At 45.8% G+C, this 24,288-nt stretch overlaps 2 protein-coding genes across 2 annotated transcripts in view; one reads left to right on the top strand and one right to left on the bottom strand.

Moving 5' to 3' along the window:
* The first annotated feature begins 683 nt into the window (after nt 1–683).
* LOC149461873 (uncharacterized) lies at nt 684–14,385 on the top strand. The gene is made up of 2 exons (XM_089677724.1): nt 684–729; nt 13,124–14,385. Exons 1-2 carry the CDS (start codon nt 684–686, stop codon nt 13,939–13,941), a joined length of 864 nt encoding a protein of 287 aa, XP_089533850.1. The 3' UTR covers nt 13,942–14,385.
* A 7,291-nt stretch (nt 14,386–21,676) lies between these two features.
* The window catches only part of LOC149461871 (uncharacterized), a 51,274-nt gene continuing 48,662 nt past the window's right edge, over nt 21,677–24,288 (bottom strand). The window contains exon 2 of the mRNA XM_089677654.1: nt 21,677–22,895. Coding sequence (XP_089533780.1) covers nt 21,946–22,895 — 950 coding nt within the window. The 3' untranslated portion in view covers nt 21,677–21,945. The remainder of the gene's footprint in view (nt 22,896–24,288) is intronic.

Raw genomic sequence — 24,288 nt, 5'->3', positions numbered from 1 at the left:
AGGACAGTATTGATATCCCCCAAATTACCTCTTTTTGCAAAGTAGACAGTCCGACCTATTTCATAAGAGGCGTGGCAAGTGTTTTGAAGTTGTAATTTTTTGTCATATTTTTTCAAAAAATGAAAAAAAATAAAAAAAATTATTTGCACTATTTATTTTTTTACATACTGTCACCAGTGCAGTACAGTGTCATCATATAACTGGCATAGCGGTGATCAGGGACACTGACTGGTGACAGTATGAACAAAAAAATTATACTTTTTTTATTTTTTTTATTAGTTTTAATTTTTTATTACACTTTTTTTCTTTTTTTTAGATTTTTTTCATATTTCACTATGACCAAAGTAGTATAATATTACCATAGTAACGTTGTACTACTTTGGGGAAGTTATCTATATATATTTTTTTTTTTACACAATGTGCTTATAGCAAAGAATTACTTTGCTATAAGCAAACATTTACCTGAATGAAATCGATTCATTCAGAGTTTTTTTGTGCTTAGCTGTGATTTGGCCACAGCTAATCACATGACACAGCTGGGCTGTGATTGGCCCAGCTTGTGCATGTGATCACTGTGACCATTCACAGCTAGACGCACTTGTATACAATGGATGGCGTGAAAGGAAGCCATCCATTGCATACAACTATCATGTGACCTGCTGTGATTGGTCACAGCAGGTCACATGGTACTGGCAAAGGAGCACATATCTGTTATCGGCCATGTCCGAGGTACACGGCTGGTGACAGACTGCACCACAGCGTTGCCCTGCGGGCATGTGCAATACACTCTCCGGGAAGGACGCCATATGGTGTCCACCCGGAGGGACGAGTTATTCGCCTGGCCACCATCTGGCTATAGGTTGGGCGGCAACGTGTTAATCTGGAGGGAATGATCTCAGTGGAAAGAGTGTCTTGAGTGGGGGAGGGGTGACAACACTAGGGAGAGAGTGTCCTCAGAAGGGGAGGGGGAAAGGTGTCCCCAGTGCAGAAAAGGAGAGAGAGGGGTGTCATCAGAGGAGGAAAAGAGAGGAAGGGAGTATCCTCAGTGGAGAGGGTGTTTTTACTGGAGAAAGGGTGTCCTCTGTGGGGGGGGGGGGGGAGGGTGTTCTTAGTGGAAGAGGGGAAGGGTTTTTTTTGGGTAAATGACACCAGATCAAAGTCCTCCTGAGAAGTTCCTAAAAAAAAAACTGTCTTGTCTATGTAAAAAAGATAACTTTAGCTGAATATTAGAAAGCACAGTGTATTCCAAGGTGGCTAGGAGGTAAACTGACCCCAACTTTGTTTGCCTACAAGGAGGAGGACAATGGTCTGTTTGCCTACAGGGAGGAGTTCAATGGTCTGTTTACACAAGTCCTAAACAAAAGCTCCATTGTTCTCCAGTTTCATTTCTCCAGAAGGAAGAACCTGTTCTGGCTGTACAGATCACACAGGTGGAGTCTACACTACAGTCTGCATTGTCAGCCGAGCAGCTGAAGGAGTCCAACATCTAACCGTCTACTAATCAGGCCTACTCTTGGAGCACCACCTACACAAGACTCACCTCGTCCATCTAGACTGCTTACTAGAGCTTCTTCTACAGCCTCTGACCCATCACTTCCCTCCTCTGCTGGAGGCACTTTATTAGGATCTATAGAGGGACAACACCCACCTCATATTGTACATCAGAATCAAGGAAACAGCAGAGATCCGGCCACAGGGGAGGTAAAAAACATCAACGCTGCAACAAGGGATTTCCCACTCATCCAACCATCCCAACAGATGATTCATCATCAACAGAAATAGACGGAATTCTCGCCTTCTCCTCAGCTGGACTGACATCGGGTAAGATGGACCTTCTGGGGAAAGGTTTGGGCTTTAGCCCTAAAGGTATCATGAAGAAGTTTTTGTTGGCACAGGACTTGTATAGATGTTTCAGGAATATTAGATTGAAGGTACATTATTCTTGGAGAGGCGATATTGAGGGATCATCTGTAGTCACACCACTGAGTAGGTCTGTCTGAGGTTTACAGATAAAATGGAAGTTTCCACCACCCACTACATATGCAGCAGCAGAAATGTTTCTTCATTTGGATGATAAAGATGGTGACGTATGACAGTCTATAATCAGGAACTCTGGGGTCATATCCTAATAATGGGACCATTGAGGAGAAAGGTGCATTGCCATCATTAGCAGCAAGGTGAGATATAACATTGAAGCCAGCTGATAAGGGGGGATGGGTGGTCATTATGGACACAGCATGTGATGACAATGAGACACTGGAGAGTGCAAAGTCTGGTGCAGCTCTGCATAGGAACCAATCAGCTTCCAGGTTTTTTGTCAAAGCTTCATTGAACAAGCTGAAGTCAGAACCTGATTGGCTCCCATGCACAGCTGCCCCAGATTTTGCACACTCCAGTTTTAGTAAATCAGCCCCATTGTGTCCATCTGAGATGGTTTGTGCCAGATCCCGGGTTGTGAGTTCCATTCAGTACAATGTCTTTGGGTTCTCTTGCTAGTTGACTGCCCCCTTGTTAGTTGAGGTGTTTGTAGTCATAGAGGTGTTGGGTCATGATGGAACGATGTTGTGTCAGGTGAATGGTAGGCTTTGACCTGGTTTTATCTGCCAGCTCTGTGTTGATTCGCTGAGTTTTATATTGTTTGTTATGTTCATCCTTGGAATGTCCATCCTTAAATCTGATGAGGCCAATATGGCGGTCAGAGCAGCCGCATGACCCAGAGCTCCGGTCGCCCCCAAACTCCATCTAACTCCCACCAGCTAAACTGACTTAAAAGCGGCCACCCCGACCCTCCTTGACCCCCCCTGTACCTGGAGAGGGAGTGGTGCCACGTGATCCACCACTGTGCCCTATCCGCCACCTCTGCCTCGCTGGTCCCATCACCACGTGGCCCGAATCTCTGCCGCCATGCTGGTCTCATCACCACACGGCCCGGTTCTTTGCCGCCGCCGTCACCGCTGGCCACATCCAAGCTCCTCGGGCCCTAGACACACCAGGAGAGGGGAAGCCACCGCCCTCTAAGAAGTGAAGCCGCTGCCCAAGCCTCCACGGTGCCTGTCCCTGCAACCCCGGCCCGGCCTCCCGAATCCACCGGCCGTCCAGACAAACCACCCACAACCTGATTAGCTGCACACAAGCAGCCTGCATATAAGCTACCACCGGGTAGCAGCAGGCAGGGGGCAAGCATTGGTGCCCCCCAGCCCTACCTCTGCCACCAGGACCCTATAACTGCCCAGGACTAGTGCAGCACTCCAGCACCCAGCCTCGCATGGCCTGCTGTGGCCCACCAAGGCGCACCCCCCATGACACCTACAGGGAGCCTGCATGGCAGCACCACCACCCGCACGGCCACCACCACCAAAACGGGCCACTGAGAACCAGGACGCCTCCTCTCCAGCCAGAGGGGTTAAAGACACTTCCATCACCCCCACCCTGTGAGGGAAATCCACCACCACCAAAATGGACAGGTTAAGCCACCACCACCAACTCAGCACCCCTGCTCCCCACCATGTGCTACAAAGCCGCCCCCGTGCCCCACCACCGCACAACCCCATGGTCCATCATGTGAGCCTGCCATGCGGCCTACAGCACATGCCGGGCCCTACAACACCTACAGGTGCCAGACCCTGCCACTCCCACAGACGCCGGACCCTACGGCACCCACTAACGCTGGCACACAGCGCCCACAAGCACAATTGAGAGAAGGCAAAACTGCCATCACCTCCGGGATGCTGCCACACCACCGTTTTTCTCCACAATGAGGGGAAGCTGCCATCACCCCCAACAAAGCTGCCACCACAAACCCAGGGGATACCACTAGAACCTAGAGGGCCACAGGAGCACACAAGGCTCCAAGGAAACCACAGTCAACCCACACACCAGCACCACCACCCTGGGACTTCCACCTGGACCCTGAACCCTGCCAAGCATGTCTCCGCAGGAGCACACGCAAGTTGCAGCCACACATCACTCCTGACCTGATCACCCTGACAGCACTCACACCGACCCCAACCCAGCTCAACCCAAAGGACAAGTAACAGCCGCACAACTATCCAGATCCTTCCACCCAGGGACTACTCACACCAACCCCCATCTCTGCTCGACCTAAAGACACGAACCCTTGATGTAAGACACCACAACAAGAGACCCCACTGCTCACCAGACTGTCTACAATCAAGCGCCCCTGGAAACCATCCATCCTCACCCATTCCCCCCTCCTTACTCCCCTACACCCCAGCTACTAGAAGCCACAGCAACAAGATACGCCACTGCACACTGGACTATCGACAGCCAAGCCTCCCACCACTCCTATCTGCCACCCTTAAATGCCTCTTCCACTCCTTCTCATATTCCTCTCCTCCGTTCCCAAAATCTATTCTCTATATCACTCTGCTCCTCCCAGACAATTGTATATTGTGTCCTCACTGCTTCCTTCGCCCCTCTACGGCACCCACCACCTCCTCCTAACACTTCACCCTCCCACAGACCCGAACACCTCCACTGGCAGATTTGCTCACTCCTGTACATCCCGCTCCGATGCCACCTTTCTCACCCTTCTCCTCCAAACCTCCGGGAACATCTCCCCGAACTCTGGCCCTCCACCACCTCGCTCACCCACACAGCACCCTCCCACTTCCACGTCCTGCAGCAACCATCGCAACTTAGTATCTGTCCCCCTGCTTCCTAAAACCACCCCCCCCCCCCATTTTCATGCGCACTCCTGAACGCCCGATCGGTGTGCAACAAGCTCACCACCATCCATGACCTCTTTATTTCCCACTCCCTCAACCTCCCAGCGATCACGGAAACCTGGGTCCAGGCCACTGACTCTACCCTCCCTGCTGCGCTCTGCTATGGAGGTCTCACCTGGACCCACTCACCCAGGCCCAACTGTCATAAAGGTGGTGGGGTTGGTCTGCTCCTGTCACCACAGAGCACCTTCCGAGTCCTCCCAAACCCCCCCTCCCTATCCTTCTCCTCCTTCCAGTCCCACTGCATCCGACTATTCTCCCCAACCCCCCTGAAGGTTGCCGTTATCCACTGGCCTCCTGGACCTCTATCCTGCTTCCTGGATGACTTTTCCTCCTTGTTACCATTCTTCCTCTCCTCCGAGCTACCCACCATCATCCTTGGGGATTTCAACATCCCTGTCAACGTTGACAACCCGTCCACATCCCATCTCTTCCACTTAACCTCCTCCTTTGCACTTGCACAGTGTGTACAATCCACCACCCACTCTGACGGAAATATCCTGGACCTTGTCTTCTCCAACCGCTGTGCTCCCCACAACCTCACAAACTCCCCCTTCCCTCTCTCTGACCACAACCTGATTACCTTCTCTATCTCCTCGTCCTCCAGTGCCTACCCCTCCAAATGTCTTACCACCACCAGTTGCAACCTCTGCAACCTTAACCCTGCCCCCCTCCACTCTGCAGCTGATCAACTCCACGACAGCATCCTCCCCCTGTCCTGCCCCGACTTGGCTATGACTGCCTATAACAACGCTCTATCAACAGCCCTTGACTTACTAGTGCCTTTAACCACACAAAACATCAGACCTCGACCGCTCCAGCCCTGGCAGAATGATCACACTAAATCTCTCAAATGATGCAGTCATGCCCTGGAGCGACTATGGCACAAAACCAGATCCCAACAAGCCTTCTCCCTCTATAAATCTGCCTTCCACACCTACACCTCCTCCCTCCAGTCCACCAAACAAGCCTACTTCCTGACCCTCATCAAGGCCCTCTCCTCCCATCCTCGCCGACTCTTCTCCACATTTAACTTCCTACTCTCTCTGCCCCCACCTCCACCCAGTTCCTCACTCACTGCCCTTGAGATTAGTGCAATTACTTCAAAAACAAGATTGACACTATTCACAAGGACATTGCCACAGCTCACACTCCCTCCAAACCTTCGACCTTACTACCATCGAGGAGGTCTCCAAAGTCTTCACTGATGCCCACCTCACCACCTGCCCCCTTGACCCTATCCCCTCACAACTCCTACAACCTCCCTCCTCCTCCATACTACGCTCCCTCACCCACATCTTTAATCTCTCCCTCTCTTCCGGCACATTCCTCTCCCCTCTGAAGCATGCACACATCACCCCCATACTTAAAAAACCCTCTCTGGATCCCAATGACCTGAACAACCTCAGACTCATCTCCCTGCTTCCACTCACATCCAAACTCCTCGAGCGCTTTGTCTACACTTGCCTAAGCTCTCACCTCAACGACAACAACCTCCTTGATCCCCTACAGTCCAGCTTCTGCCCCATACACTCCACCAAAACTGCCCTATTCAAACTCTCCAATGACCTCCTAACAGCCAAATCCAATGGCCACTATTCTGTACTCCTACTCCTGGACCTCTCCGCAGCCTTTGACACAGTTGACCACCCCCTCCTCCTCAAAAAACTACACTCCCTCGGCCTCAGAGATTCTGCTCTCTCCTGGCTCTCATCCTACCTATCACAATGCTCTTTCAGCGTTACCTATAATGCTACCACCTCCCCCTCACTCCCCCTCTCTGTTGGGGTCCCCCAAGGCTCTGTCCTTGGGCCCCTTCTCTTCTCCATCTATACCTCCTCCCTGGGCCAACTCATACACTCTCACAGCTTCAACTACCACCTCTATGCCGATGACACACAAATCTCTCTACCCCTCACCTTACCCCCTCAGTCTCTATCCAAATCACCAACCTACTGAACGACGTATCAGACTGGATGTCACTCTATTTCCTTAAATTGAACCTCTCCAAAACTGAGCTCCTTGTCTTCCCCCAACCCACACACCACCCCCTACTGACTTCTCCATCACATCCAAAAATTCCACTATCAGACCCGCCCCGCAGACCAGAGTATTTGGTGTCATTCTGGACTCCAACCTTTCCTTTCAGCCCCATGTCCAATCATTAACAAAGTCGTGCAGACTCCACTTCCGCAACATCGCCAAAATATGCACGTTTCCAACCCCTGAAACCACTAAACAGCTCATCCACTCCCTCATCATATCAAAACTCGACTACTGCAACTCCCTCCTCACTGGCCTGCCTCGCCACAGGCTATCCCCCTTTCAGTCTATCCTGAATTTGGCAGCCAGACTCATTCACCTTACCAACCTCTCCGTTTCCGCCACCCCCCTCTGCCAATCCCTCCACTGGCTTCCGATTGTGCAATGGATCAAATTCAAAATCCTAACACTGACGTACAAAGCTGTCCATAATACCACCCCAAACTACATCATACATACACCTAATATCCAAGTATCACCCTTCACGCACTCTCTGCTGCTCTCAAGACCTCCTTCTCTCTAGTTTCCTGGTCTCCTCCTCCCATGCCCACCTCCAGGATTTCTCCAGGGTGTCACCCATCCTCTGGAACTCCCTTCCCCAACCCATCAGACTATCACCTACCCTCCTCTCCTTTTAGCATGCCCTGAAAACCCATCTCTTCAGGGAAGCCTACCCCACCCCCTGCTAATCTCCCTACCTCCTCCACTCTTCCTACCATTCCATCCCCCACAGCTACAGTATCTCCTGTACCACTTTCCCCTCCCTCCTAGATTGTAAGCTCCAAGGAGCAGGGCCCCCTCATGTATCACATTATATTGTGTTGTATTGTTACTGTTTTGTTTGTTGCTTGTTCTGTCCCCCTTTGTAATGTACAGCGCTGAGCGAACTGTTGGTGCTTTATAAATTCTGTATAATAATAATAATTAGGGAGGACAGTATGATGTTGGAGTGAGGACATTTTTGTTGTGCGGTCGCTGTTAGTTGTAATAGTTTATTCTCAGAGGCTTCCTTTTGTCCCTGGAGGATGTTTGGGTCGGTGTGTATGATGATATGTTTGGGTCTGTGTGTATGATGATATGTTTGGGTCTGTGTGTATGATGATATGTTTGGGTCGGTGTGTATGATGATATGTTTGGGTCGGTGTGTATGATGATATGTTTGGGTCGGTGTGTATGATGATATGTTTGGGTCGGTGTGTATGATGATATGTTTGGGTCGGTGTGTATGATGATATGTTTGGGTCGGTGTGTATGATGATATGTTTGGGTCGGTGTGTATGATGATATGTTTGGGTCGGTGTGTATGATGATATGTTTGGGTCGGTGTGTATGATGATATGTTTGGGTCGGTGTGTATGATGATACGTTTGGGTCGGTGTGTATGATGATACGTTTGGGTCGGTGTGTATGATGATACGTTTGGGTCGGTGTGTATGATGATACGTTTGGGTCGGTGTGTATGATGATACGTTTGGGTCGGTGTGTATGATGATACGTTTGGGTCGGTGTGTATGATGATACGTTTGGGTCGGTGTGTATGATGATATGTTTGGGTCGGTGTGTATGATGATACGTTTGGGTCGGTGTGTATGATGATACGTTTGGGTCGGTGTGTATGATGATACGTTTGGGTCGGTGTGTATGATGATACGTTTGGGTCGGTGTGTATGATGATATGTTTGGGTCGGTGTGTATGATGATATGTTTGGGTCGGTGTGTATGATGATATGTTTGGGTCGGTGTGTATGATGATATGTTTGGGTCGGTGTGTATGATGATATGTTTGGGTCGGTGTGTATGATGATACGTTTGGGTCGGTGTGTATGATGATACGTTTGGGTCGGTGTGTATGATGATACGTTTGGGTCGGTGTGTATGATGATACGTTTGGGTCGGTGTGTATGATGATACGTTTGGGTCGGTGTGTATGATGATACGTTTGGGTCTGTGTGTATGATGATACGTTTGGGTCTGTGTGTATGATGATACGTTTGGGTCGGTGTGTATGATGATACGTTTGGGTCGGTGTGTATGATGATACGTTTGGGTCGGTGTGTATGATGATACGTTTGGGTCGGTGTGTATGATGATACGTTTGGGTCGGTGTGTATGATGATACGTTTGGGGTTGGTGTGTATGATGATACGTTTGGGTCGGTGTGTATGATGATACGTTTGGGTCGGTGTGTATGATGATATGTTTGGGTCGGTGTGTATGATGATATGTTTGGGTCGGTGTGTATGATGATACGTTTGGGTCGGTGTGTATGATGATACGTTTGGGTCGGTGTGTATGATGATACGTTTGGGTCGGTGTGTATGATGATACGTTTGGGTCGGTGTGTATGATGATATGTTTGGGTCGGTGTGTATGATGATACGTTTGGGTCGGTGTGTATGATGATACGTTTGGGTCGGTGTGTATGATGATACGTTTGGGTCGGTGTGTATGATGATATGTTTGGGTCGGTGTGTATGATGATATGTTTGGGTCGGTGTGTATGATGATATGTTTGGGTCGGTGTGTATGATGATATGTTTGGGTCGGTGTGTATGATGATACGTTTGGGTCGGTGTGTATGATGATACGTTTGGGTCGGTGTGTATGATGATACTTTTGGGTCGGTGTGTATGATGATATGTTTGGGTCGGTGTGTATGATGATATGTTTGGGTCTGTGTGTATGATGATATGTTTGGGTCGGTGTGTATGATGATATGTTTGGGTCGGTGTGTATGATGATATGTTTGGGTCGGTGTGTATGATGATATGTTTGGGTCGGTGTGTATGATGATACGTTTGGGTCGGTGTGTATGATGATACGTTTGGGTCGGTGTGTATGATGATACGTTTGGGTCGGTGTGTATGATGATACGTTTGGGTCGGTGTGTATGATGATATGTTTGGGTCGGTGTGTATGATGATATGTTTGGGTCGGTGTGTATGATGATATGTTTGGGTCGGTGTGTATGATGATATGTTTGGGTCGGTGTGTATGATGATATGTTTGGGTCGGTGTGTATGATGATACGTTTGGGTCGGTGTGTATGATGATACGTTTGGGTCGGTGTGTATGATGATATGTTTGGGTCGGTGTGTATGATGATATGTTTGGGTCGGTGTGTATGATGATATGTTTGGGTCGGTGTGTATGATGATATGTTTGGGGTCGGTGAAATACGGATCATTGATAACTCCTGTCGCTTGTTCAGTTGTTGAACTTGAATTTTGTTGTCTTGTTCCTGGGAAGAGCCGTTTGGTGTTTAGATATTTCCCATTGGAGTCTATTATTACAAAAATAATCCGGAGTCTGTTGGCTGTTCTTGTGGTTTGATGATTGTTTGTTTGTAGGGATGGACTTCATGGTCGAGTTGAACCTAAGTTTGATTTGAACATGAGCCGTTCGTGTGTTCGGCAAACACAAACAGTATGGGCATTCGGTGGGCTGTTTACCCTGACAGTGCATTGTGTTTGGACAAAGCAATGCACCTAATCACAAGTCAGGTGTAATACTTTGACCAATCACAGTGTGTGGTGATGTCACAAGGGGGCGGGGTATATAAAAACTGTTGTCACGGGCACAGCTGTCAGATAGCCAAGAGCCAGCATCGCAAGCGGAGCTTTTTCCCCCCTTTTTTGGGTAGCGGTGGTGGTGGCATCATGATTGATGTTGGATCTACTTTGGGGGACATTTTTTAAAATGTTTATTTTTAATAAAGGACTTGTCAAAGACTGTCTCCTATCATTTTTTACACTACCCTTTTTTTTGTGAATGGGTAGCAGTACCACATACCGCCTACTCATTCACATAGGTGGGGGGCGGGATCTTGAGGCCCCCTTGTTAAAGGGGGTTTCCATATTCCAATAAGCCCCCCAGGCTGCAGACCCCCACAACCTCAGGCTATGGTTGTGGGAAAGAGGCCCTTGTCCCCATCAATATGTGGACAAACACCCCCCCATGTTGAGGGCATGTGGCCTGGTATGGTTCAGGAGAGGGGGTGCTCACCTCCTGATATGGATTTTTGGGGGACCCCCATACCATTTTTAAAAAAATTATTGGCATAGAGGGTTCCTCTCAAAATTCATACCAGTCTCAAAGTGCTTGGTGTGGATGAGAGGGGGGACAAGTTTTTTTTTTTTTTTTTAATTGTTGGGCAATGCTGACAATTCTTTTGACATTCAGCTGTCGGCAGGAAACCCCACTGACACCAGGAACATGAATGAATGTCTCACTACTAAAATACCGCGTGACTTCATCATAGAACTCATGCCGGATATTAGTAACTGAGCGGGATCTTCATACTCAGATGCGGTAAGACACCTCTCAGTCCTTTGTGTTCGACATTCACTGTAGAACATTCTGTAGGTTCAGATGTTTGACCGCGACCTGAACAGGGGGGTGTTCGTCCATCACTATTTGTGGTCTCAGGATTAGTAGAGTTGTCTTGGCTATTGCTGGTCTTTGTCTTGTTACATTTCGGAAGCTGATTGGTCTCACCGGTCTGTTGTTCCTTGATGGGTACTTTGTATAAATCATCCTCTTTGATTCTCTTTCCTGATTGTTGAGCTCCATTTGTATCTTTGGTGTCATTATCTCTTCCCTCAGTTGAGGGTTTTCTTGGTGTAATTGTTACATTTTAGATTGAATTTCTAGGATAGATTTGTGGGGGTATTTTTAGTGTTTTTAGCTCTTCTCTAAGCTGCTTATTTACATTTTCTCACCTGTCTTTGACATTTTTCTTTTAATTGAACAAAGTCTCTCCCTAGTTGGGATTAAGCTTGTAATTTTTGGATTTTTAGATGTACTTTCTGAACGAACCTGCAAATCGAATCCAAGCATTCTGGTTATCAACTCATACTCCCACCAGGCATGGATTGAGCAGGTGAACCCCATAATAATACATGAAAACCTAACTTCTCCTAGGAGACTTATGGCTCTCTGGCAGAACTGGCTGGATACTCCGGTACTCACTCCCCATACTTCATTTGTCATAGGTTTTTATAGGTTTAACTTTTTTAGGCCCCTAAAAATGGACCCGGCCAATTGTACCCTACTAAATGGTGACTACATTGGAGGCCGATACTTGGTGTATGATCCTGTAGACACAGGCCTACTTGAACGGTGTCAGCTATCTATGTCTGTACTGGAGAGAGTTACTTGCCATGTACAGGTGAATTGTTCTACGTTGCTTCTTTTTTCTCTTTTCATTTGTTTATAGAAGGTAAAAGTGACACCAGAGACAAAGCAAGTTATTGTTCTGTATGATCTGTAACATTGCCACAACTGCTTATACATTAGAATGTATGACTCCATTGTCTGGGCTGGATGTTGGATATACTGTGTGCACTTAAAAACTTAAATAATACAATTTAGTTTAATTAAAAAAATATATATTTATATATATATATATATATATATATATATATATATAAATAAACAAATGATGATGTACATATGCTTTCTATATATATAACACAGGTGTCAAACACCTGTATCCAGATCCTGCCCTCTAGGTTATTTCATGTGGCCCTTGCATCTCTCCTGCAGGTACCCCTTGTTTCCTCCCCCACCTTGTCTCAGCAGTCGGCAGCAGAGAGGAGAAAAGAACTCCTCTGCCAAATCCTGCACCTCTCAGTGCAGCTGCAGCATCCCCTCATCTCCACCTCCCTTGGTCTCAGCATTCAGCAGACTCTGGTAATTGACTCCACTCCTCCTCTGGTCCTCCTCCAGACCCTACACTTTCTGCTTTCCAGCTCTGCCCCCAAAGGATGTGCACAGTGATGTTAGGGTGGGTGTGGGGTTCTTGGCATCTGATGTAATGGGGGGGTGAGGTGCTCTGGACATCTAGTCTTACAGTTACAACTGGTCCTTTGAGGACAACCATAATGCTGACACAGCCTGCGATGATATATAAGATATATTTATTAATGATCATTAAAAATAAAAACCAACTTTAGCCCCTTTATATAGAATTCTGATTTTTATTTTTTATTTTTTTTTGTACAGGTGGATTGATGAACCACGTTTTCGGTCATGCTGGTGTTTGTGAATACAACTCAGTCACATGGAAAAACCAAACATCTGGGTGTTGTAATTGACTGAAAGTTTTTATTGCAGTTCACTGGAGGAGTCACACAGGACACAAGTCATATCCGTGTTCTACATGTCATAAGTGCTTTGGGTCCTCTTCAACACTGATCCAACCTCAGAGGATAACATGAGAAAAGTCATTTCAGTGTTCTGGATGTGACAATTGCTTTACAGTAAAGTCCAACCCAAGTATACATAAGAGGAGTCATTTCAAGCTATTTCTTGTTTGGAACGTGACAAAGATTTTACAATGGAGGCAAAACATATCACACACCAGAAGGTCCACACTGGAGAGAAGCCATATCAGTGTTCTGAATGTGACAAAGCTTTTACACAGAAGTCACATCTTATCAGACACCAGAGGATTCACACTGGAGAGAAGCCATATCAGTGTTCTGAATGTGACACAGCTTTTAGACATAAGTCAGATCTTATATCACACCAGAGGATTCACACTGGAGAGAGGCCATATCAGTGTTCTGAATGTGATAAAGCTTTTATATGGAAATCACATCTTATCAGACACCAGAGGATTCACACTGGAGAGAAGTTATATCAGTGTTCTGAATGTGACAAAGCTTTTACAAATAAGTCATATCTTATCATACACCAGAGGATCCACACTGGCGAGAAGCCATATCAGTGTTCTGAATGTGACAAAGCTTTTACATGGAAGTCAGATCTTATCATACACCAGAGGATCCACACTGGAGAGAAACCACATCAATGTTCTGAATGTGATAAAACTTTTACACAGAAGTCAGTTCTCATAGCACACCAGAAGGTCCACACTGGAGAGCAGCTATATCAATGTTCTGAATGTGATAAAACTTTTAAACGGAGGGGAAACCTTGTCATACATGAGAGGATTCACACTGGAGAGAAGTTATATCAATGTTCAGAATGTGACAAAGCTTTTACAGGTAATTCCAGGCTAATCTGTCACCAGAGGATTCACAAGCTTGAGCTGCATAGAGGAAACTCCAGAAGAAGGGGCAATATTAAAGAAGTCACAGCTGTCCCATTAGGTTCACAGGCCCAATGTCTTCCCACAAACTAGGGAAGACATGATGCTACTTAATAAAAAAAAAATTTTTGAACAAACAGGACTCTAATGATCGGATTCATTGATTTTAGTGCTTATATCCATCAGAAACACACCTAGAAGGCCTGTGAATATTTTACCTTTGGACATTTTTTCAGACAAGCAGCAATGACTGAACTGTATTCCTCATCATTCTCATCTTTATCCTTTTTTATGGAGCATTGACTGAACATGTAATGCATTTTCATCATTCACTAACTGAGCTATGTTCCCATGTGTTTTCTTCATTGCCAGAATCTGACCAACCAATACATGACCAACAATGCCTCAGTACCAGAGTCTAGGATGGGGTCCAATGGCTTCTTGCCAAGCCTCTGAAACCTCATTAGGAGAGTCCATTCCAGGTTCTTTTGAGAATTTATAAATCATAAGCTAGGCTTGAGGGCTCCAGCTAAGCCCACCTTGTCCACACCTCCCATTACATGGTCAACCTCCTCTCCCATGATCAATGCCTCCTTTCCATGTTCTATATCCTCTCATGGATGACATCTTTCCAGGCAGGTCTGTAGCTGAGATACCAGCCAGATAGAGGTCTCTGGTTAGAGAGTAACTTCTTAAGCTGCTGTAGGCCTTCCAACACGGAGTTAATGCTGTTTTAGGGGACATATTCAACAGTACCACCTAATCCCAGCTGGCCACTTGTGTTTCATCTGGTTTTCTCAAAAGGGATTCTATCAGGTGATGATTGGATGTCCTTGTTATCTTTTTTTTTTTTCTGTCAAGCTATTGCTCATCTCCATAAACTATTCACACGGTACAACTGCAAGAGATCTGAACTTACAAAGTGCTAAGTGTGCGGTCATATTCCTACCACTTCTTCTGGGAGACTGAAATTCCTCTTATTGGGGTTCACCTTAATGACTCTGAATGGACGAGTTAAGACATCGGCGCCACAGTGTAACAATGGGCAAAATCAATAATTACATAAATGGTGCAATCTGTCATTAGCATAAACGTTTTTGTTTTTCCGAGTCTCCCCTTGTAACTTTTTTATTACCTGTTGACCCTCCCAGTTTTTTTCTGCTTCTTGTAGAAGGCCAAGCTATTTGGCAAAAATGAAAGTTGGATGGTTGGGAAACACCATATAAGACTGCTGGGGGTGCTTACAACTGTCATCTTCCATTGATATGGTGGGTTGAACCTTATAGAAATCCTGTTGCTGTAACTGCTGTAGAAGCGTTAGCTGAAGTTGGACTTTACTTGTTGTGTGTCTTCCTTATAATCTATCTAAGACTTCCCTGTACAGGGTGACAACGCTGCTGTGTAATGTTCCTACAGAATGATCAGGGTTGTCACCCTGTTACAGAAGGTGGGGAAATAACAGATCTACAGACAGGACCAACAGCTGATACAACTATGTTGCAGAGGGAACTCTGGGAATGCTAATGACAGATTGCATTACACATTCAGTTAGCAGACTTCCTGCTGTTGGTCTTCTGTTTGAATTGTGTTCTGATATTTACTGTCCTGCTGTAAAAGGTGTAAATGATTGTCCATGTTTTCTGTATAGCAGGGAATACAACCTCATATCAGGAATATTAGCATGGGTACTTACCCAAGGGGATCATCTTTTTGGATTTGGAAGAAACATTTCACATGGTTTCTTTCCATTAATGACACCGATAAGGGGAGTCTCACTTACTTCACTAACAATAGGAGAGCCAATCACAGGCCAGTAACATTTCATGGTTTCTCAATGTAATTGCAGAATGTTTAATCCCCATTGGTCCAATGGATTCCTAGTCCTTCCAGATAACATTTGCTTCTTGTGTGGAAGGAGCACCCTAAAAAGGCTACCCTTCAATTGCACCCATAGATGTACTTTAGGTTATGTTCCCCCCCCATATCTGTAAGGGAAAGCCTCAATTTCTCCCAATACTCCCCTGGCCTTCCAGTGAGAAGAAACATTTTCTCTGGATTGGAGCTGCTTTATGCCAGGATGGGGAATCTAAGAAAAGTAAGATGGACCGGTGTACTGGAGTCATGGATCAGGTAACCAATGACACCATTGATGTTATAGCAGAGCTGACAGCAGAAGTGGCTCCACCACCTAAGGTGGTGTCACAGAACTGCTTGGCAGCTGACTATCTCTTGGCAGACCAAGGTGGGCTCTACAAACTGGTGTCAGATAGAGAGTGTTGTACATTTATATTAGATCATGAGGATCTCAGAAGGAGATATCTACACAAGGTAAAGGAGTTCCAACAGGAACCTGGGTGGGAGGAGGTGGGATCCAATGTTTTGGGTGGGTTTAGATGGAACCTGGTTGAGTAATATGGTGGGTTTGCTTCTTAAGCCATTAGTTGCTATCATAGTTTTGGTTTTGAAATGTTATATATTGCTGTATTTTCTTTCACTGCCAGAGTTTATTTTGCTTTTGATTTTAGTTAATTTCACATTTTAGGCCATATGATTAGTTAAACCCCAAACATTTCTTTTATTTTCTGAAAGCAGAGACTCTGGAGAATATAATGGTGGTAGTTGCCATTTTTCATGTCACAGAATATTAGCACAGCTGTTTATCAAATACATATTTTCTGTAAAAAAAGATAATGTTAGTGCACAACGAACACAATATATGACCCAATTTGTTTGGTGAAATATAAAATATGGGGTTGTCATCAAGTATATAGATACCAAACATGTCAAACTTTACACATTGTGCGTACTTGTGAAATGGTGACAAACTTCAGTACCAAAAATTGTTCAAAGGTGACGCTTTAAGAGCCTTTACAGGTTATCAGTTCAGATAGTTATCCGTGAACGATGGCCTCAGAATGATTGTTCTCACTCTCGCTTGTGTAAATACGTAAAATGTGTCGTGTGATTTGTTTTATGGGTTTTTATAGTGTTACTTAAATTTTTTTCATCTCTTTTTTCACCTAACATGGCTTCTATCATATAGGGGGTTGATAGCTCCCCGTGATAAATATTTCTGGTTACAGGTCCTCTTTAAAGAGACATCAGAACATTATTAGATCCCTAATGTTACCTCTGTACCCCAAGAAAGTTGATCAAGCACAGATCATGCCTAATCAGCTCCTTCCCAAACCATAGTGACTGGAGTATGACAGCGCTGAACCCAGAAATGACAATCTCCCACCTTCATTCACTGAAGGGGAGATCAGATGTTTGCTGATCTCCTTCTGCTCTCACCACTGACACCCACCATGTCTGTCTTGGGCTTGCAGGAGGGACATCTGAGCCCGGTATACATGGCGGGGGGAGGACCTTCAGTGCGGCTGAATCACTTCTACAAGAAAGCCGACAGTTGGCCTAACAAATGTAGACAACCCCCAGGTGCTGTAGCTATAAGGCCGTGCTGCTGCTGATGGAAACCTTACATTGGCCGGAGTGAAAGGGTTCCACTAATGTACATCTGCCAAATCTGTATCTGAGGAGACCATAGAAGCAGCATTAGAAAGAAATGTGAGCATGGCTTCAGTCAGGCGATGGTCCTGGTGGTCATGGTCTTGTTCTCCTTCAGGTCCTCTCACCTTGTAGATGGTGACATGGACTTGTTGTGTGGGAATGAGTAGGAGGAGCTCGGGGTTCTCTTGTACCCAATCAGCTTGTTGTGGATAAAAGATGAAAGTGTCTTCTGGGAATTTACAGGGATTTGGATGTTTAGAGGGTCACATAAGTGGGTGGGGCTGGTATTAATGAGGGGTGTGTCATATGTTAATTAGTTTCTTAGCATAGATGATATAAATGGTATAAATAGATCCTTGAAATGTAAACAATCTATCTCTTTCCTTCTGTTGTTAAAGTGTCACATATATATGATTAATAAAGTTGAATTATAATTTCATCACACAATACCGTGGTCTGGGTTCTTCTACAACACATCCCCCCAAACATGTCCTCTTCCAGTTATAGGGGTCTGGTGGAATGGGACACCAGCTGATGGTATCTCTTAGGCCCCTTGTACATGGGGGGTCCAGCCCCTGTGGGTGCAATGCTGGCATTATAATACACCTGGTAGGCACAGGTACAGCGTCCAGCCCCACTGCCTGCAGCCTGTCAAAGTCTACACTACAGCTGGACGGGGCTCAATGCTGCACCACGTTTACCTCGTGTTTAGGGCGCTCCGTGTTCAGGGAGAAATGACCGCCATCCTGATCAGACAAAGCATAAAGAAGATGTAGGCAGATGCAGTCTGCTTCTTCTACTGTAGGGGGCACCCAACCAGGGGGACATCCCAGCCTGGAGAGGAAGTCGGGGGACACTTGGTTTCTCTGTGGTTTCCCGGTTCCTGGAGACTGTGTGGAATGAAGGGGTCCATGGAGTCCTGCAGACATTTTTAATTTTTTTGTTTACATGTTTTAAAAGCCATTTATACCTTAAAATTACTTAAAACCCCAAATATTATATATATTTCTTCACAACAGCAGACATACTAGAGGATGAATTGTTAGTAGTTCTGATGTTTTATGAGTTTTATTATTTTACACAATATTAGTGCAATGATTTATGAAAGGTACAATTTCAGTTACAAATACAGTAAAGTTAATTTCTGGGACATAAATGTCATTTATTATCTGAGGTTTCAGTAAAATATAAAAGATACATTTCCCTGCACTGAATATAATGGGATCCCACATAACAGTCGCTGTTCATATTCAGAATTCCTTTCTTACAATGGGATCTTGTGTCCGGATAAAATCTTTTATAGATCCCTTGTGACATTGTGTTCTCATTGTAAAATCCTAGATTTGTAAATCTGTCGCTGATATTTATAATGGTTTTGTCCAGAAAAAGAATGGAGTGATGTGGAGAGATGGAAACATATGTATAGATGAAAGATTGGTCTGTTGACTCCCCAGAGCTCCTTTCCATGAGAGATGTTTGTTCCCCCCCAGAACTGAACAATGGTACGTTCCTGAATGGCCAGGCTGCTGGTTTGTTGAATCCAGAGTCTACATACAAGATGCCTCCACAGTGTACATTGATGGGGCTGGGAAGGCTGGTACATGTTGTTCATTTGCTCCGGGTGCAGGAGATAGGACAGAATCCCATTGTTGCCGGGTGTCCTCGCTTTCCTCAATTCTGTACTCACTTCATTTACAAAAGCAAACTATGTGAGTGGAGAAGGTGATTGTATCCGGCTGGAGCTCAGACCTGACAGGGACTCGGGATTTTGGGCCTCTTACGTCTAAGACAAATATAGTCTGAGTTGGAGAGAAGATAAAATATCATTTCTTCTCAGAGACATTCTGAGGGGTTTTCCACAATTTGTAATTGCTGACAATTCTTTTGTGGACATTCAGCTGTCAGTGGGGAAACCTGCCGACAGATGAGGAGTCATCGGTTAGGGGTGTGGCCACCTGATTTCCAACCAATCATTAACAACCAGATATATTTCACACAGAATTCAGATAAGTCCATCAATTGTCAACAGATGAGAATTCTAGAGAATTCAGAGAAAGCTCCACCCTCATTACTTCTCCACCAATCAAGGATCTCACTCCAGTTACCCAGTCACCGTGGGCCTGATTTCCATTGGTGTCAGTGAGATAAAATAAGCTCCATTGTTGGTGTCAGTGAGAATAAAGTGTACCCCCAGCCCAGCATTGGTGGTCAGTGGTTTTACTTACCTGATCCCACCCTCCCTCTGCCTCTCTGCTGATGTCACAATTATACTTTCACTGTAGGAAAAGAGATGACGGCTCCCAGCAGTCGGGTATAATTGCAGTGTCTGGTGATGGAACCCAGAGAGTGTTCCGGAGTCATCACCTCACTGCCACTCTGAAAAGTCCTGGAACCTGCCAGACATGGACATTCCAGAACACTTGGAAACAACAAGATTCAAACTATGAGACATTTCTTGGAGCTGCAGTTCCTCTGAGCTCCACCAAGTGATCTCCCTTCTATCCAGAGAGGAAGTGATGTCAGGCACAAACAGGAAGTGATGTCAGGCACAGACAGGAAGTGATGTAAGGTACAGAGGGGAAGGATGTCAGGTACAGACAGGAAGTGATGTCAGGTACAGACAGGAAGTGATGTCAGGTACAGGCAGGACATTCCGAGAGGTGAGTTGGGAGGAAGCAGATCGGAGACATTTGTGGACGTGGCAGCAGAGGAGGTAATAAGATGTTATTTCCTATTTACACCCAGTAACCCCCTGTCATGTCCGTCCTCTTCCTCCATAGTCACGTCCGTCCTCTTCCTCCATAGTCACGTCCGTCCTCTTCCTCCATAGTCACGTCCGTCCTCTTCCTCCATAGTCATGTCTGTCCTCTTCCTCCATAATCACGTCGGTCCTCTTCCTCCATAGTCACTGTGACGTCTTTTATCTCCAGCAGATGATGATACACACATATATAGTGTGGGAACCCAGATGAACCCCTTCAGGGGCAGAACATTCCCCCACTTCCGGGGCCGGAACATTCTCCTCATTGTGGAGATAAATTCTAGTAATATGGTCCTCTAAACAAACAGCACTGACAATAAATAGACAAGACAAGGACCATCCTGACCATACATGGCCTACAAAGGGCAATGATGACACTACACAGGCAGCCAATGGGCAATCATTACACTATGCAGGCAACACAATGATGGAGTGCCGGGGTCAGGAGTATGGAGCATAGAGCCCCTTACATTGCTGTATTTACTTTCCAGACCTCCTTACAGAACTCCTATCAGGAAAGGAAGACAACCTTCACCTTCTTACCATCTCATTATTTTCCAGTATACCAAGTGGAATGAAGGAGGGAAGTCTTTCACCCCTTGGTGGGTACTTGTTCTTAGAGGAGGTCTGTTGGTGTATTATCGACTAAAAGGTAGTCAGGGGTCAGTGCTGAACATCTTCAGGAGACACTCTAATACCTTCCCATGACACAGGCTCTGGCAGTGCCCGGTGCTGGAATTCAGAGCCCCAGGAACCCACCACCACTCTGTACAATGTCCTGGATATCACAGTATACTTGGCAATGAAGAGAACTAACCCTTCCCTTATGTTGTTCTCTTCCTACCCACGATGGGCTGTCATTGGAGGGAAGAGAACAGACTCCTCCCCCAGAGCTCTCTATTACACTAGTAGCATCCTCCTGCTATCCAATCCAATATCTTCTCTTATTGCAGAGAGTGACAGTGACATCACTCCTGTCAGTCAACAGGCTGCTAGAGATTGGAGCCTTGCAGTCAGAGTTCTGGCTATTAAAGTCAGCAAATCCGGCCAAAAGTCAGCAAGTTCCCCTTCCTGGACATCATGATGACCCGACATTGACCTCACAGCACTGCCTCAGAGCAAACAAGTCATAGGAAGGATCGTATTTATCATTCCTTGTCTGCAGATCTAAAACTCATGAAAACCAGTTCAGAGACCAAACAAACCCAACATTAAAAGGGGATTTCTGATCTGGCAGGTCAAGATAGTGCCAGGACCTCCATGATGTAGCAAATACTAAACAGTTCAGATTAAATGTCTTCCCATGGGGGGAGTAGTCCTTCAATGTCCATCAACCCTCCTATTCCCCCCTCACATCCACATCCTATTATTGTGTGACCAATACCATCCAAATCATTCTTACTTTCATTTCCCAAAGTTATCCGTCTACAAGGAGACCTGTATAGATCACATGATGGCACCAATGAGGATGGAGGAGGACCGGAGTCACATGACTGAGAAGATACTAAACCTCACCCTGGAGATCATCTACCTGCTGACCGGAGAGGTGAGGAGAGGTTACTGATGAGCATGCTTACTCTGACTTTATGGGAGGGGTCTGCCTTGTACACCAAGAAATGTATTAGGGGGGCTACACTTAGAGGGGCTTTTTCCTGCCCCGATTGTCTATTCATTGCAGCCAGCGTCTGCTCCAAGGACAAGCTTGTCCTCCCTGGATGGACTCTCAAAGACGGACATTTCCGGCACTTAAGGCACTGATACACCTCCAGGGTTGTGTGGGACCCCTGATGTACAGGAAGATAGGACTTCAGTGAGGAACATTTCCCTCACTCAGGACAGGAATATGGCTTATCCCTCGTGTGCAATCTCTGATGCCTGCAAAGATCAGAGTTCTGTGAAAAACATTTCCCACACACAGGACAGGAATACGGCTTCTTCGCCGTGTGGCATCTCTGATGTTTGAAAAGACCGGACTTGTCTGAAAAACATTTCCCACACTCAGGACAGGAATAAGGCTTCTCGCCTGTATGAAATCGCTGATGTGCATAAAGATTAGACTTCTGTGAAAAACATTTCCCGCACTCAGAACAGGAATACGGCTTCTCCCCCGTGTGAGATCTCTGATGGATGTAAAGAATAGATTTCCTTGAAAAACATTTCCCACACTCAGGACATGAAAATGGCTTCTCCCCAGTGTGAGATCTCTGATGTGTGTAAAGATTGGATGTCTTTGAAAAACATTTCCCACACTCAGGACAGGAATACTTTTTCTCCCCCATGTGAGACTCCTGATGTTTGTAAAGACTGAACATTTCTGAAAAACATTTCCCACACTCAGGACAGGAATATGTCTTCTTCTCCATGTGAGATCTCTGATGCCTGCAAAGATTGGACTTCAGTGAAAAACATTTCCCGCACTCAGGACAGGAATATGGCTTCTCCCCAGTGTGAGATCTCTGATGTGCATAAAGACTGGATTTGTCTGAAAAACATTTCCCACACTCAGGACAGGAATATGGCTTTTCCCCTGTGTGAGATCTCTGATGTGTGTAAAGATTGGTCTTCTGTGAAAAACATTTCCCACACTCTGGACAGGAATATGGTTTCTCACCTGTGTGGAGCCTCTGATGTATTTGAAGATTGGACTTTCGTGAAAAACATTTCCCGCACCCAGAACAGGAATACGGCTTCTCTCCCGTGTGAGATCTTTTATGAACATTAAAATTGGATTTATGATGGAAACCCTTCCCGCACTCAGTACAGGAGAAGTTCTTCCCTGTTGGAAGGCCGGCCCGGTCCCGCACAGTCTGAGGTTCCTCAGGATACGAGGAATCCGATGGTCCATCTACACTGGGTGGTGCCGGATGGACATTGGAGGGAGCCGGGTTTTCTCCTGGACTATACTGTGTGATGTCCTCATCTTCTACTTTCCAGTCTGGAGACAAAGTGAGACAATCCTCGGAGGTTTTCCTCATCTCCCGGCCATGGACTAAAATACAAAGACAAAGAGGATTACTAGACAGGAGCTGATTGGTTCCCCCAAACCAGGACTCCGCCCACATCAGGCAGCTTGCTCTCTGAGGAGCTTACAATTCCACCCTCAAGGGAACTAGGAAATGGCTCCTCTGATCTCCTACCAGGTCATTTCTTTATTCATGGACCTTAGTCAGAGAGTGAGGAAACAACCAGAACTGTCTTTTATAGGAGGGACAGTGATGAGGGGATTATAGGACGAGGGTCCCCACCCCCTCTATCACTCATCGCCATCTTCCCAACACAAGAAGTACTGCACTTCCTTATTTACTCCATGATTTAGTCATGAAGAACAGCGGGGCTGAGCCCCACCAGAGGTCAGAGAGTGAGGATGGGGGGAGAACAACCAAGATGAAGACTGGACTGATCCTGAAGACCACCATCATTGGGGTATTGACTCCTCCCTCATTATCACTTTCTGTTTAAGGGTCCAAAGTTGGAGGATGTTATCACATTATTATCACCATGTAAAATCTGTGCTCCAATCACATCATCCGATATAAAATGTCCAGCTGGTAGAAAATGGGGGGAACAAAAGAGAATCCATATTATGTGTATATATAGCAGTGGGGGGAGGGGGAGAGCAGAAGTCAGGAGTATGGAATGTACAACATAGAGTATATAGTGCAGGGGTCAGGAGTATGTAATGTACAACATAGAGTATATAGTGCAGGGGTCAGGAGTATGTAATGTACAACATAGAGTATATAGTGCAGGGGTCAGGAGTATGTAATGTACAACATAGAGTATATAGTGCAGGGGTCAGGAGTATGTAATGTACAACATAGAGTATATAGTGCAGGGGTCAGGAGTATGTAATGTACAACATAGAGTATATAGTGCAGGGGTCAGGAGTATGTAATGTACAACATGGAGTATATAGTGCAGGGGACAGGAGTATGTAATGTACTACATAGAGTATATAGTGCAGGGGTCAGGAGGATGTAATGTACAACATAGAGTATATAGTGCAGGGGTCAGGAGTATGTAATGTACAACATGGAGTATATAGTGCAGGGGTCAGGAGTATGTAATGTACAACATAGAGTATATAGTGCAGGGGTCAGGAGTATGTAATGTACAACATGGAGTATATAGTGCAGGGGTCAGGAGTATGTAATGTACAACAGAGTATA

This window comes from Staurois parvus, unplaced genomic scaffold (genome assembly GCF_062004578.1).
Source record: "Staurois parvus isolate SC_StPar_1 unplaced genomic scaffold, SC_StPar_1.0 ptg000191l, whole genome shotgun sequence".
Lineage (NCBI taxonomy): Eukaryota > Metazoa > Chordata > Amphibia > Anura > Ranidae > Staurois > Staurois parvus.
The sequence above is the reverse complement of the archived record's forward strand: the minus strand, read 5'-3'. Positions and strand labels throughout refer to the sequence as shown.